The sequence below is a fragment of the Aythya marila genome, assembly GCF_965140915.1.
Source record: "Aythya marila genome assembly, chromosome: 1".
NCBI lineage: Eukaryota > Metazoa > Chordata > Aves > Anseriformes > Anatidae > Aythya > Aythya marila.
The window spans coordinates 95,630,616-95,646,070 of record NC_139042.1 but is presented as its reverse complement, the minus strand read 5'-3'; the positions used below and the strand labels follow the sequence as shown (position 1 = coordinate 95,646,070).

At 44.0% G+C, this 15,455-nt stretch overlaps 1 protein-coding gene across 2 annotated transcripts in view; it reads right to left on the bottom strand.

Annotated features, from left to right (window-relative positions):
• The window catches only part of RUNX1 (RUNX family transcription factor 1), a 163,691-nt gene extending 162,756 nt beyond the window's left edge, over positions 1-935 (bottom strand). For both annotated transcript variants that reach the window (XM_082768698.1, XM_082768702.1), the window contains exon 1: positions 856-935. In XM_082768698.1, coding sequence (XP_082624824.1) covers positions 856-901 — 46 coding nt within the window. In that variant the 5' untranslated portion in view covers positions 902-935. The remainder of the gene's footprint in view (positions 1-855) is intronic.
• Positions 936-15,455: the final 14,520 nt, after the last annotated feature.

Genomic DNA, 15,455 nt, shown 5'->3' with positions numbered 1-15,455 from the left:
GACCTAAATGAACTGTTTCCTTCTGGTCTTCCTGTTTTGCAGCTATACCAAAAATGCTACATCAGTGCTGCTACAGAGTGCTCTGTTACAGCAACTCTGATAATGCAGAACCTGACCACTATCACTCCACAACTTCTGGTCTTTTTTCCCCCTGGATACAGGAGTTATTTTATTCTTTTTCCAATAATTTATTGTCATAACTGAGTTTGGAGAGCATTTCACCAGTCTTTTGCTGGTGGATTGGAATGAGTTAAATGGTTGTGGACAGTGGGGTAAAGGGAAGACAAAAAGTGGGAACATTCCAGGAAAGGTTGGGAAAAGGAAAGGCCTCAAATATCCAGTAAGCACCTAAAGTAGTTTGCACATAGAAGCTTGCATAAAACTTCAGATCATTTTGAACTTTCCTGCAAATATTGCAGGCCAGCATCAATTCAGATCTATCCTACATGTCCCTAAACCTCATGCAAGAACTAGTGAGTGCCAGGGGTGTGCTACTCCCTCATGCCAGACACAGCAGTGCCTTATTAGAGGTGATGCACACTTGTTAACACAATCACCTCCCCACCTTGTTGACTTTTCCATTTTTCCCTTTCTCATTTATTGGGGAGCAAATTCCAGTCAGAGCCCCAGTCCGTCCTTTACATTGACATGTGCCACCACTGTACATTTTCTCAATCACTGCATCAGCAAATTCCCATTTGGCTGAAAATAAAAGAGAGAACCAGATCAAGCTGGATAAATAATAACACAAAACAGTGTCAAGAATTGAACTTGAATTAAATCTGCAAGGGCTGAGTTTGAACTTCCATCGATAAAATCACAAAGCAAGCACAGTGAAACAGGTAACATGCTTACGTTTCTTCATGTGAGATGTTTTACTAGAATCAGTGGGATTACTCATGAGTGGGAGAGAGCTTTGCAGGGTTCACCGTCTCTTTGGTTTCTTGTTTTTAGACACTTCAGCAGGACTGTGTAGATACTGTCATCAACTATGTTCCACTGTTTACATTTTTGGATGCTCTTGGTGACATTTTTCAAAGCAACTCATCGCTTTCCTGTAAATGGAGAAAATAAGAAATTAAATAGCTACTTAGAAAGAAGTAGCTACTTTAGAAAGAGAAGTAATTCAAGTAACTTAGTGAGAAAACTACAAATTACTTATCTGTTGTGGGTTTTGAGAATAATGCTTAGCATCTGTCTTTCACAGAAAATCCTAGTAAAAATACCTTATTCCATCTAATTGCTTAGAAAAGACTTCACCATTTATGGTAGGACTTACTCACTGTAAGAACATCAGCATGCTGCTGATGATGGATAAATTAAACCTGGAGTTGGTAACATGATCTCAAATAAGGCTGGTGTCTTTATGGCTATGCTAACCTCTTCCTGGTGTGGTGCCATGTCTGGAGGAGGCTTTGGGCAAAATAGCTGGTGGTCTGGGACTTGCACCTTGTTACCACCCTCCACCACAATAGTCTGCAGCTGCCTCTCCACTGACCTGATTCCATATGAAAGCCTGATGAATGCTCACCTGTGCATCCCCTGTAAAGAGCAAGCAGATTCCCAGAGATTTTCCAAAACTGTGCAAAGGTTTTGGATGCCCCACTGCTGAAGGAACCTCACGGAAAAATGCATACCAAATTTCTTTACGTGGCTTCAGTAAATATCCTAATATTAACTGCCCCCCTGTCTGGTCTTAGTTGACTTAGGGAAAATGCCTAACAAGCAGGATCTGGAAAGATGTTTGGGGTATAAGAGGCAGCATGGATAAAAGATGACTGTGATGTAAAAGGGTGAACAAAGAGGCTGGGGAGCAGCCATTTGCAATAGCAATTGCATAGCATGAGAATAGTAGAGAGAAGGAAAGAGAGAGAGAGAAGAGGAGAAGTGAGAATTGTTGTGGAGCTGAGGACACAAACATTGCACTTGATGCAGAAATTGGAAAGCCAGAGATACATTCAGAGAGGGAAGACTGATCAGGGAAATGGACGAGTCTTGAAGAAATTGCAACGAGAGCAGGCTGACTGTGTTAGAGAAAACAGGCAGAGATTCATGAAAAAGGTATGCAGCATCATATAAATGAAGACTCACCACTAAATAAAGCAGAGGAGTGCTGTTGTTCATCTGGCCTTAAATGAAGGAGAATGGACGTGAGAATCTGCCTTGAACCAGTACAAAAAAAGTTATTTTCATAGATTTTCTGAAGGAAATGTTTAGCACTGCATCCTGGGAAACAGCTTAACAAAAGAAAGAGGGGTACAAGGGGGTTGTTTACCTCATTTTTCCATGTTGTATTTGCTTGCTTTTTCTTCCATATGAATTTATGGCAAAGTCTGGGTTTTCCCCTTTCCTCAATGTGAAATCCTTGGATGTGTTAATTGCTGGCTTGGAGATATGCTAAGTTGAAGTGGAGGGCAGCTGAGGTTTAGGCACATCCTGCAAAACAATGCTTGAGTTTCTTGTGTTGCCAACCACAGCACACCTCTACCACTACCTCTTCAGTGACTGTCCTGGTGGCCCTGTCAGAGCAAAAAAATACATCCCAAATCCCCAGACTGTATCCTCATTTGATTACAATAAAATCTGATGTGGCTGTAAGAGTATCTGTATTTGAAGACCTTTACCTACAGGCCAGCAAAGAGCCAGGCACCTACCCACGCATGGTCATTTAGTGGTAGGCACGACTGGAGCTGATCCCATCCCCACTCTCTTAAGCAGCTGGTAGCTGTTGCATCAGGTCTGTTTTTGTGTTGAGCAAAGTCTCTTCAGCAAGCAAAGAAGGCATTTGTTTTCCCAGAAACTGCTGTCTTCCTGCCCACAAAACATCCACACCTTTACTTGTATAACAGACTGAAATGCTGAAAGCAGGATGGGGTGTAGCCAGGGTGCTCCATAAAGAACAGCTTCAGTCTTGCTTTATGTGTCGATCATCCTATGTTGGGCCACTCTTCCACCCAGCATCAGCATGTCTGATAATGCAGTGTGGAGGTGGTGCTGTAATAAATGTATTCTCTTACAAAAATGTGCTCAGTTTATGCATGGTTGTCAGTGGGATGAGATACACTGTAGAAAGCTAACAAGAGTTAACTGTGATGTGAATTTCCTTTTAGGCTCACTCCTAAGGGAAAGAAGTACTGGTGAGTCACAGGATGGGAGTCTGGGCTGATGAGAGGTCCAGTCACAAGCAATAGCACTCTGCTCACATCACTTAATAAGCTTGTCATGTGTTGGCCAACCTACAAAGATACAATGACAGCTGTATGAGATTCCTTGTAGCCTCAAGGTAGTGTCTAGCAATAAAAAAGCAGACACTAGAATGGGAGGAAAACTTGCAAATGAAAAGTTTTCATTCTGTTTTTACAACCTTTGAATCCTGTTCAACTCTCTCTCTTAAATTTTACTCTTTGTTCAGCAGCTAAACATAGCCCAATGCCATGGTTTCAGTGGAACTTCCCTGTTATAAGCATAGAGTTACCCAGAACAGAATTTCACCTTTGTGTCTGCAACCTTTTATTCAGTAGTCCTAGAAATTATGAGGAAAACTCTCCCTGAAATACCATACCAGAACCCTCTTACCTGGGGCTGCAAGCGTGCACATAAAACAGATCATACCACAACACAGAAAGCAACAACATGCAAAACTGCTTTTTGTGTTGACATAGTAGTTTAGCGCTGTGACCTTAGTACACCTGTAGGAAAAATGAGCAACTCCCTTCAGTCTGGGAGGGAAGATGATCTTACTGAAACAATCTTTTGGTTAGAAAGTCTTCTGTAGATGTGATGGTGGAAATTGTCAGCAGTAGCTAACGATTTTCCATACTGCCACCATGAGCCCATGGAACAATTTGGTGATAGGATGCCTGGTCCTTTCTGAAAGTTAGGTCCCTTAATTTGGTTCATAATTTCAGCTGTGGTTTCATATCAGAAAATGAAGCACTTGGCACTGTTACCTGCTTCTAAAAATCTTGGTCATAGTGTATCTATAATTTTTTTTGTTGAAGTCCCTCTTCCCAGCGTGTCAATGCCTGATAGCATCAAAATACAAATAGTGCCCACAGTGCATGCTTTCCTAATAACTACTGCACACATCTCTGTTTAAGAAGTGGTTCCCCCTGGTTTAGATTAAGTGAACAATCGAGGTGATCAGTAAAATCTGGGGCTGGTCTCCATTTTGCTCTGGGGATTACTGTGTCTCCCAGCCTGTCAGGATCTAGCTGAAAAAGGGGATGTGGAATGGAGACCTGGCATGAAAAGTGGGATCCCTGGGGAAGAAATCTTTCCAAATCCTGCTGCAGTCAGTAGTGCAACCACTGGAAAATTTCGGATATCCTGGAGCCCTGTTTCTCTTTGCTCCACATTATTCACTATTAACTGCAGTTTCAGAGAGATCCTGTAGTTTCACATTGCTTTCCAGGAGCAAATCCCTTGAAACAAACTGGCATTGTCTTCTTTTTCTTTTCAATTTGCCAGTGGATAAATGATAAAATCCATTGTGCTGTCAATCCATATCATATAAGTTTCTTGCCACGGGATTTCTTTCAGAAAAAAATAACCTGTCAGTATAACTGAGCAGCCCGCAGCCTGAGGTGTGGGTGTGCATGTTTGAGAAATTGTAGTGAACTGGGCAGGGATGTCTTTCCCAGCCTGAACTCTGAATCCTACTTGCTGTGTGCTTGTCTCTGAAGGCATACAACCAAATAGAGTTCAAAGGTTCTTTTTTTCCCTGGAAAAGTCTCATGCCAAGTACCCTCAAGGGAAAGCATTTGGGGAATCCTTGGATCTCCTCTGATTGCAGCAGCACAGCACACTGAGCTTCAGACCACACAGATGGATAAAATGGCATCAGCAGAAGGAAACCCATGAAAGGAGGTTGCTCACTGAGGTATCGGCAGAAATCACGGTTTCAAACATCTGAAGGCCTGATCTAATGCCTGCTGAACTCAATGGAAGGAATGTCATCGGAAATGAACCCCTGGTTTTTGAACTGTAGTCTTAAAATAAACACAATTTGTTTAGGTTTATTTATTTTCTCTTTGAGAGCTGGCAATTGCTTATTTGCTTGAAGGTAGCAATGTAAGGGTTGTGCTGCCGTTCCCGGTGCCAGGCACGCTGGTGCTGTGACCTAATGGACCCACAGAGCTGCCATTCCTCCAGAATGCCTGGCATATCCTGGGTTTTGCTCTGGCCCTTTAAAAACCAGAACTGTCTCCTTATCTGTACATTTATCTGACTCGGAGGTCATATGACTGCAAAGAAGCATCGCCTTGCTCCTGTGTGCGTTCAAAGGAAGGGAGCCCTTTGTGCCTTACTGTGAGTCCTGGGACTTCCACTAGGAGTGAGTGCAGCTCATTTCCATCCCCATAAAATCTTACTAGCAACTGTCACTTGATTTGGTTTTGTTTCTTCCTCGGTACACTCTGAGTAAGGGTAGCATGTCAGCTAATCAGTACATCGGCTCCTATGCATTATTTCCTCTCGTGCCCCTTTAGGGCAGTTAATGAAAACCACTGAGAAATTTTGTCTGGATAAACTCTCAGTGGTCTCACCAAAGGTGCTAGAAATCTGCCATTGGCAGATTTGGCACTGAGCTTTCCTTGAACACCCCCAGGAATGGTGGTGCCACCACTTCCCTGGGCAACCTGTTCCAGTGCAATGTTCACTCGAGCACCTGCAAGAGTTGATGAGAGGGGGACAATGGAGATGAAGAGACCAAGGAACACACCTCAAAACAGGAGAAGTGAAGGGGGAATATCACAGAAGTAACAGTGATGCATTTCTGTAGCTGTATATTCCTAGAAACTGTACTGCCAGCCTCTGGGAGTATGCAATGTACAACTGCATAGTAAGTTTTAGCTTCTGCTCTGAACAGTTTACAATTTCAGTGATGTGTAAGACTATTCATCCTCCCTTCAGGCTCAGACAGTGACATAGATAGTGGCTGTAATTTGCTGAGGAAGTCTCAGAGAGGGCAAAGAACTCAACACCAGAGTGGATGAGCACTACTCCAGCTTCTTTGAGAATAAAACATCTTCTACATCTTGACTTTTTATGGCTGAAGGGGCCAAATATATGCCAGCTTCTTTCCTTTAAGTTTGCTTTCTCTGTCTGCTCTTAATGTCTCCTTCCTTCCTTCCTTCCTTCCTTCCTTCCTTCCTTCCTTCCTTCCTTCCTTCCTTCCTTCCTTCCTTCCTTCCTTCCTTCCTTCCTTCCTTCCTTCCTTCCTTCCTTCCTTCCTTCCTTCCTTCCTTCCTTCCTTTATTTCTTCCTATGATCTTTATTTTTAATGGTTTTAAGACAAAGGGCACTTCAATTCTGTCTTGTTCCAGAAAGCAGCACAAGATAAGCTGAAGCTCATCCTTGAAGGCTAGAGCAGTCAGACAAGAAGCACCACAAAATGCCTGCTTCCCAGGACAGCCAGGAAAGTGAAGAACAACTAGAGCAGGAAGTAAAAATTCCTCCCTAATGCAAATTGATCTGTGGCACTACAAAGTAGGTCACTATTGTGAAAGACTGGAGGTCTATCTATTAATTCTACTTTTGTTCGATTGTGCAAAGTAGTTTTATTATTATTATTATTATTATTATTCCCTTTTTCTACCTTTCATAGCAGAGAATAAATTTGCTGAGAGCTTGAACGTGAGCCTTTGAAAAAAGTCTTCATTCACAGCAAAGCACAACTGCACCTCATGCACATATGCAAAATACAAGGTACTCCATTACCTTCGCTTCATTTTTCTTTTGTTCAGACATTTCTGTGGCATTCAGTGGAAAAAGGCAGCTGTTGTATGGGAGGCACATTAAATGCTAATTAAATAAAATATTAAAACAATCTGCATCAAAGTTGAGCAGAAATGATCAACAACAGATTTCCTTCTGTATTCCATAGGAACTTTGTGCATTTCTGTATCATTTGGTAATAATATATAAAGCACGTCCTTTATGTGGTGTTGAAATATTTTGCCATGGACAATGACATAGCATCGTAAGAAAAACCTCAAATAACGTTTCCAGAGGGTAGCACAGTTAGCCAGTTATGTCTTGACATCAGAGCCTGGACCGCAGCCCTGAAATTGTCTAAGTTCAGGAATATGTGAGAAAACCCACTTTGGTCAGTATCCTAAATAAAAGCTAATAGTCATTTATGTACCTTTACTAAGTTATGGTCTGCTTTAAGCTACCTGCTCAGATTCATTAAGATGCTTAGGCAGCATTTAACGTTAGTCACCAGACAAGAGTGACTTTCCTGGGAGCGGAGGTGCGGTTTTAGCAAGCACACGGCCACTTCTATGTCAGTGCAGGCAGAATATTTTTGTCCTTTCTGAACCCTTTAAGTAACACGTGCCAGTGATGACTCTTGCAGACACGTTCAACCTCCCTGTATTTAATGATGGAAGAAGGGAAGAAGGGATTTTTCTTTGAGTTAAATTGTACCTTAATGACAGCCAGATGCCTGGCTACAAAGAGCGTTTCAGAGGAGCAGTACCCGGGAGCATTTCCACAGTTGCAGGGAGGTTGTATGCACGTGCCTGAGTGTGTCAAACAAGTAGTAACCTAACACTCGCCCTCCAAGGAAAGAGTCAGTCTGTTGTTCACCGGGCAGGGAAACCTGATAACAGATCCCAAGGAAACCACATAGCATGTTACATCTTTCATGCGTGTCTTTGTGGATCTGGTCAGCTACGAGGAGCTGGCTTACAAAGTCATGTTGTTGACAGCGAGGCAAGAGTTCAAGCATATATAGAAAGGAATTGCTGGAAGTAATAGTGCCAGGGAACAGCCGGTGCTAAGGATCTGACTCCTACATCATGCATATTTCAGGGAGGTTTACCTCAAACTATGGCTAGTCTGACCAAGAGACCGAGTGGGGCCAGAGTGCACCATCCACATCAGTGCCATCTGAAAGTCGTCGGGTTCTTATGTCCCATTAGTACTACACAGTGTGAGACCAAGTGCCACCAGGGGGAACAATCAGGAGACGTGCTTCGAAAGCACACTCCTCATTCAAACTGAAATACTAGTGGGGATGTGCCCTTGGTGTTTTGACTACATTGGAAATGAACCCTAGGATAGTTTGGCAGCTGGCTGAAGCTGTCCCAGGGCTGTTAGGAACTCCCCTTGGGAACCTGAAGGTAGATGATAAATTCTCAGAAATCTAGAAAAGAGGGAAGCCATCTCTGGCACTTTTTTTGGTTCATGTACCCGTGAGTGGTTTGAAGGTAAGATGGCGTGGAGGAGCAACTAAAAAGGACAAAGAAAACAAGCATCAGGTGCAACCCCCCTGTGTTAACTCATTCAGAAAGGAAACACACCCTACTCTTACTGATGCTACCAAAAGAGTCGAAACCACAAACACTTTGGAAGACAGGACTAAAATCCTAGAAGATCTTGGCCCAGTGAGCGAGAGTGTGAATAAAGAGGGTGAAATTCAGCCAGTGCAAGTTCCAGGTCTTGTGTTTAGCAATAATCAGCTACACAAACACCAGCTGGAGAAACACTGGCTCAGCAGAAGTTCTGCAGAGGAAGACATGGGGCTGGTAGTTAACAGTGCAAGCCTTATCTGGCTACAGGAAAAGCAAGTGCTGAGTGTCATGGGCAAGTCACGCAGCTTAGTCTTCTGTTTGAGTCGGTACTGGCAAAACCCCAGCTGGAGGGCACAGCCCTCCATAGTCCATCATAGTTCAAGAACGTGGGAAAACTGGAGAGGCCAACAGAGAAGGCCTTGAAGAATGTGCTCTATAGGTTAGATTCAGCTGAGATTGTTTCCTGGTCTCTCAAGGGAAAGCTGATACTGGTCTTCAAACCCATCATGTGCTAACAAGTAGGAAGGGAATAAGCCATGTTCTGTATTCACTGTAGGTAGTCAGGGGTGGTGGTCTTTGACTGCAGGTAGGGAGACTTAGACATGAGGAAAAACTTTTTTATTTTTTAGGGTAATTAAACACTAGAATAAACTGTCCAGGGAGACTGTAAAATTTTCATCACTGGAGGTTTTGAAGAGTGGGAATGCCGTGAAATACTATTGCTATCTGTCTATAGAGCCAGTCCTGCTTAAATTTGGGGATGGAAGTGATGACCTCCTAGGTCCCTTTCTGTCTCAAGTTCTGTGTTTCTATCAGGTGACATGATCTATCTAGCCTGTGTTGTTGGCCAGCCTACACCCAGGGGACAGTTACATGCCTGGGGTGTCCTGGCTCCAGGAAAAAAGTCATTATCCACTTCGGAAGGCATGACGTTGTTCTACAGCCCATGTCAGGCTGCAGCTTTTGCTTTGGTTTTGGTACCATATCTGAAATCTTCAAGTACTACAAGGCAGTCTTTCAAAGTCACAGGACAGGATTTGAAGCATGACTGGAGAGAAAAATATTTTAAAGCCGTCCTCCATCACAGTATAAGAAAAATAAATCATTGACCATTCTTTGAAAAAACAATAATCTTCTTTTCTTCATATTGTGGTACTTCCAGTAGAACACAAAACACTGTTTCTTTTACAATAGGACCACAAAAGCTGAAATGCTGCATCAGCTTCACAGCATCGAAGAAAAAAAGAAGAAATTTTTTAAAATGTGAATTGTAAGCTGCCTGTACCTTAGAAAGAGCAGCTCATTGCATTCAGAGCAGTGGCTCCACTTGCATCTCTCCGCTATTGCAGAAGGTTCAGGAGCAGCAACTTAGAAGGAGCACTTAGCAATCTCATGTTTTGTCTTCTCCACCCACCCTGGCCTTGCAAGTGCACAATGTGTGGTGCAATATAGCGGCTCCTGCAGCAGCATCCACCTCCACAAGCACCTGGCATGATGTCTTGCCAGTGCAGTTTATCTGTTTGTCCACTTTATCCAATGCTCACAATGCTTTATCCTATGCTCACAATACCTTCAGATGGTGTGAAGGCCTTCTACTAACTGCAGCTCAGACAATAGTTTGGAAAAGGACAACAGTATGCCTGTGTTCATGGATCCAGGGCAGATGCAGACAGTAACCTATCAGCAGATCTGACAGGTAAAAGGTAAGGGTCAAAAGAGCTTAATGGATACATCTTAGTGGCTCTTTGTCATGACATTTACACACATTTATTTTCTTCTTACAGCAGAGGATCTGGCCTTTTTAAAGGTTGCATTTAGGGCATGACATTCTCATATTGAGTTGTATTCAGCCTTACGTGACAAGCCACACTCTCCTTAAAAACACAGAGGCAAAACAAACACTCCCGTTAGCTATAAACAAATATATACATCAAGAAACCCCACTGCCAAATCATTAGGAAAGCTTCCTGAGGAGCTGGCCGCGACCACTCTTCCCTTTTACCTGGCCACACCGAAGCACCCCGATCCGCTGGAAGCCACTCCAGTCTCTTCCTGAGCAAGCTTAGGCAGGCTATGCCTGCAAACCACTGCCCCACACCCTCCCCTCCCAGCTCGCCACCTCCACGCACTGCTCTGATGCTGCTGCGGGCTCTCCTGGCACCGCTTACCTCTCACACCCCGCACCGAACGTCACAGCCTGGGCAGGGGGGAGAGGGCAGGGCAATGCATCCCCCTGTGGCACCCCCGGATCGTGCTGGGACGCGAGCAGCGGCCGGCTTTCCCGACGTGACACGAGGCTGGGAAGGGCAGTGCTCTCCCTTTTTCATTAGGCGTATTTATAAACACGCGGTACACAAGCATTTTTCCTTTCTTCGCAGTGACGGGTGATTATATGTCTATGAAATGTTTTCATTTATTTGGCGCCAGGGTAATCAAAATCAGTCGAAACCGTGGCAGCGGAGGGAAGAAAAACAAGTAGGCGTGGGACTGACTGTGCCTCTCGCTCCCTGGGCCGTCCAAGGGTAGTAGCTGGCAGAAGCGCACCCCTTGCAGATGAACGTCTTATTCAGCTGGTAATTGTTCCCAGTCGTGCTCATGGCCTCTGTCCATTAAGGATGTAGCCCTGCATAACTTTGAAAGCAACTGGCTCCGCGCTGGAAGCGCTGTGGGAGCGTCTGAGCCAGCATGTGCGTGACTTTGCTGAGGCAGAAAAGAGCTGGTCCCAGAAAACCTTTGTGAATGAAATTTTCATGCTTTCATGTCTGCCCCAGTGCAGATTCTGGGTCAGTCCCTGTGATCTCAAACATCCGGTTTGAACGGGTGTTTTCCACTACATAGATGCAAAAATATTTCCATTATAAGCCTTTAATAGCTCTGCATAGACAAGCAAAGGGGATGAGTAGGAGAAGAGAGTTTAGGAGGCTGTGTTAAAGATGCTGATTAAAAACAACAACAACAACAACAACAACAACAAAAACAGAAACAGAAAAAAACAAACAAACAAGCAAAAAAACTACTAAATTTCTCTGTCAGTTAAAGAAAAAAACAGAAACACACAACAACAACAAAAAACAACCAAAATTGTCTGTTCATCTTCTTAAAACCAGATGGCAAAGATTTCAGCAGTGATGTTTCTGTTTGCATCTCTCCCCCCCTCCTTCCCCCACCTTCCCAGCCAGCCGCCCCTCTGTGTCCAGCACACGGCAGCGGCGGTGGCACGTGCTGCTGCCTCCCCAGGAGCTTCCTGGGGCATCCCCACTTCCTCCAGGAGAAGCTGCCTTCCATGTACTCCCCCTCTGGCATCACACATGGATGATGGAGCTGGTTGCTGGCCACATTTGCCTGTACCCCATGGTCTCCATGGAAGAGGCTGTGCTGGGTGGAGCAGCCTGGCAGTGGCCAGGCACAGTGGCTGGTTGTAAGGCAATGATGGGTGAAGGAGGCTGCAGCTGCAGCACAGACCGGGCAGTTTGCTTCCACTGAAATGTGTCTGGTCAAAAGTGAAATCTAGACAGTGGCTTCACATGCAGCATCATGATTACTTGAACCACGTGGGATAAGTGCAGAAGAGCTGGGAATTTGTCGTTCTCCTACATTCAAATGAAAACAAAACAAAGCCAGCAATTCAACCACTGGGGTCAGAAAGGTTTGAGGAAAATACCTATTCTCCCACTCAGCTTTTCTTTACAAGGCCCTGGGAAGCAGCTTAAAAAGACCCTCAACTTCCCCCTCAAAATGGTAATTCCTCTTCCTTTTCTCATTAACGTATATATATATATTTATCTCTGTATATACACACACACGCAACCAAACCCCAAATCCGCCTGAACTGCATCTTTTTTTTTGCCGAGCACACACCTCACTCTGCATTAACAGAAATCATTGAGCGTTTCTGCCTTTCTTTATTAATAGCACAAAACCACATCCCTGAAAAGCAGCAAGAGCTCAGTGTTCACAGCCATTGATGTATGTTTAAAAGAGCAAGGGGAAAAAGAAAAGGGGAGGGGAGGGGGACTTTTGAAACCCATTGTCCTCTCACTTTGGAAGAATTCAGTGAATTATCTCATTTTTCTGGGTAAAATGTGCTTCCTCAGAACACATTGTGTGTCATCTCGGAGGCCACTGCTGCTTTAGACTGATGATGTGGATGCTGCTGCTGAGGGAAACTTGGGAGAACAGCTGGCAAGCATACTGCTCCTGTACTGGCCAATGTAAAGGATGGCTAGATAATACGGGATAATTTATATGGAGGGACTTTTTCAGCACCTGATATTATTGGCTGGTGGGACGGATGACCGTTTGCAGAGAATTGACTACACTTCCTCTGCAAGGATATATTAACCAGCATGTGCACTCCAGAGGCTCCAGCCCCATACGATCTTCCCTCTGATAGAGAGTCTCTCGACAGATGAGCCAGAGCACTGGCTTCTGGGGACTCCAGCCCTGTACTCACAGCTTTCAAAACTCCTCAGGGTGACAAAGCTGTAGGAGCAGGGCACCCCAGCAGTAACCCTACTCACTGCACTTTTCAGGCCACGAGGTTGAGCCATTTACAGATCTCTGCACAAAAGCAAAGAAAATGATTGTTACCCATCTGGTGATCTGCAAGTCATCTATCTATCTGTCTGCATAACAGTGACTGGTTAACTAAGGGTGAAAGAAGTTTCAGGTTGTCTATTGCACAGCCAAACGTAGTGCCTGCATGGTCCGCACAGTTCAAAATGTGAATGAGACTTTGTGTGTGTGTCTGAGAGAGAAAGAGCATGAGTGGGAAGCCAGGCAGGCTCCTAAATCTGTCAGAATGCAGTGTGATCATGTCAGCACATTTAACAGACCACTTGACAGTGGACTGCCAAGTTTGTTCATATGTTTACAGATATATATTCAACTTATTTACATTCCTCCAAATCCCATCTCTGACTAAATATAGATGGAATAAAAAAAAAAGAGAGAGAGACCGCAACAGTAAAAATTAACACACGGGAAAGAGAGTCTGGTATCCAAAGCAGTAGGATTTCAGCCATCACCAGTACATGTCAAAGCACGGAAACATCTGTTTCATTACCCTGCGTTGGAGCTGGAGCAATTACTTGGGAGAAGTCCCATCGCATGGCTAAGGACAGAGTCCAGCTCTCCCACCGGCTGTGCCAAAGCCCTCTCTACTGCCCCAACAGTCGCCCAGGTTTTCTCATCTGCCAGGAGCTGGAGACCTACTAAGGTAAGCAGCATTTGTTCTTAAGTGCTCAGGGAAGAGGAAGCTGACAATAGCCTGCACAACTTTGCTGCAGAGTTCAAAAAGAGTTGAGGACTAGACTGCAGGCAGAAGGCACACCGCAGACATTGCGTGCAACTGTTTTTGAGTATCACTGAAAAGTTGCACTCTTTATCTGCTTTTTGCTCTGTTCTGGGTCATCCCCTGCAGCCCTCAGTGAACTTTGGGGCAGACCCAAAAGGATGCCTATACAGAAGACAGTGGCTAAAATACTGGGGCTGATGTCTCACCAGCATTTTCTACCAGATCAACAGAAAAGAGCAATTGCTGTGCTGATATGAAAGGCTTTTAACTTCTCTGCCTTGTTCCTCTGTAACTTAGATAAGGATAGTAAAATAGTTCTGCCTTTACAGGAAACCCATTTTTATTCACCTGGAAAGTGCTACAGGTGTCAAGTATTACCTGTAAAGCAATTAATTTTAAATAGTATATATGTAATGTTTACAGCAGAGGAAAATACTGTGGGTGCAGACTGACCTATGGATATGGTCATAAGGAGATGCATTGGTATGTTTCCTCTATGCTGCATGAGAGATGTGTAAAATCTGGTTAAAAATACAAAGGTTATCCTTGAGATTTTTAAGCACTGAATTAAAACCCATATTTATAGGCATCTAATTGAAGCTGCACCGTCGATATATCCCATTGGCATCATGGACATGAATTGCTTCTTCAAAGGCAGCCTACCTCTTCCTCACCCTACCTCTCACATGTGGGTACCTGTTGGAGATGCGGGAGCATCTCCTGTTGGAACATCTGGAAGGCTTCAACATTTACAGTTAATTCTGTGGGCATCCAAAGACAAATAGGTTCTAAGCTGATGGTGGGCGTATATTTCTGCAGGAATGCCAATGGGGCCAGTTTAACTTTGAGGAAACTGAAGTGGGATAAGGATGAAATCTGAGTCAGAACCTTAAACTGCTCTACCTTGTCGACCTGCTCAGTTACTTAATGTTATTTGGATATGGCTATTTTGACTAAAATGTTTCTTATGGTGGCTTTTGGGAAGAATTTGTGGTCAGCATGAGCACCTCCAGCAGTCTGCCTGCTCTCAGTGTGAAAGGGTGGTGTCCAAGGGCAGCAGCACACAACACACAGCAATCTCAGCATCTAATGTCTGCATTGGACTTGGAGTGTTTTACAAATTGATTTACTAAGCCTCTCCGCATCACCGTGAGATACGTAAAAGTTATCCCACCAAGAGAAAAGGAAGTGATTTGCTAAAGGCCAGAGGGAAGCTCATGTTTGAACTCTTTAAGCAATTACTGGAATGAAAGCAGCCTCCCAAGTGCCAAGATTTTCTTTTAGATGCCTGGAGCTCCTGGGAAACCATGCACTTCTCTCATAATGAAACTTTACAAAAGCTGTCACCAGTGTGGAGAAGTCATTACTGAAATGGTGTTAAAGACAAATTTTTGTAAACAGTTTTTGTTTTGCTTTTATTCTAAGACAGCCATCATGTTACGTTTGAACTGCAGGCAGGAAATACTATTTCTGTAAACCACTCCTGCTTGCCTACAACTTAAAACTACAAAGACTCTCTCCTTACACTTCTGTAACCTAGAAAAGCCCTAGCTGAATCACCAGTGCAGCCTGATGAGTTATTTTTGCAGAGATGTTGGCATTTCAACACAGGGGCAGAGGACAAACCAGTGAGCAACGTGTCTTTGTGACTAAACATACACAAGCATACCTGGTTGGTTATTTTATTTTGTACTGACAAAGCAGTGAAAAGCAAAAAGGCTTTAGACTTCTGGACAGAATCAATTAAAAGGAGTGCATTATTTGACTAGTGCACGTGTCTTTCCCACTTGATTAATGATTTATCCAACTTGCCCTGAGCTACCTCTTCCCCTCTCAGTGGTGGAGGCAAGGGCCACTGC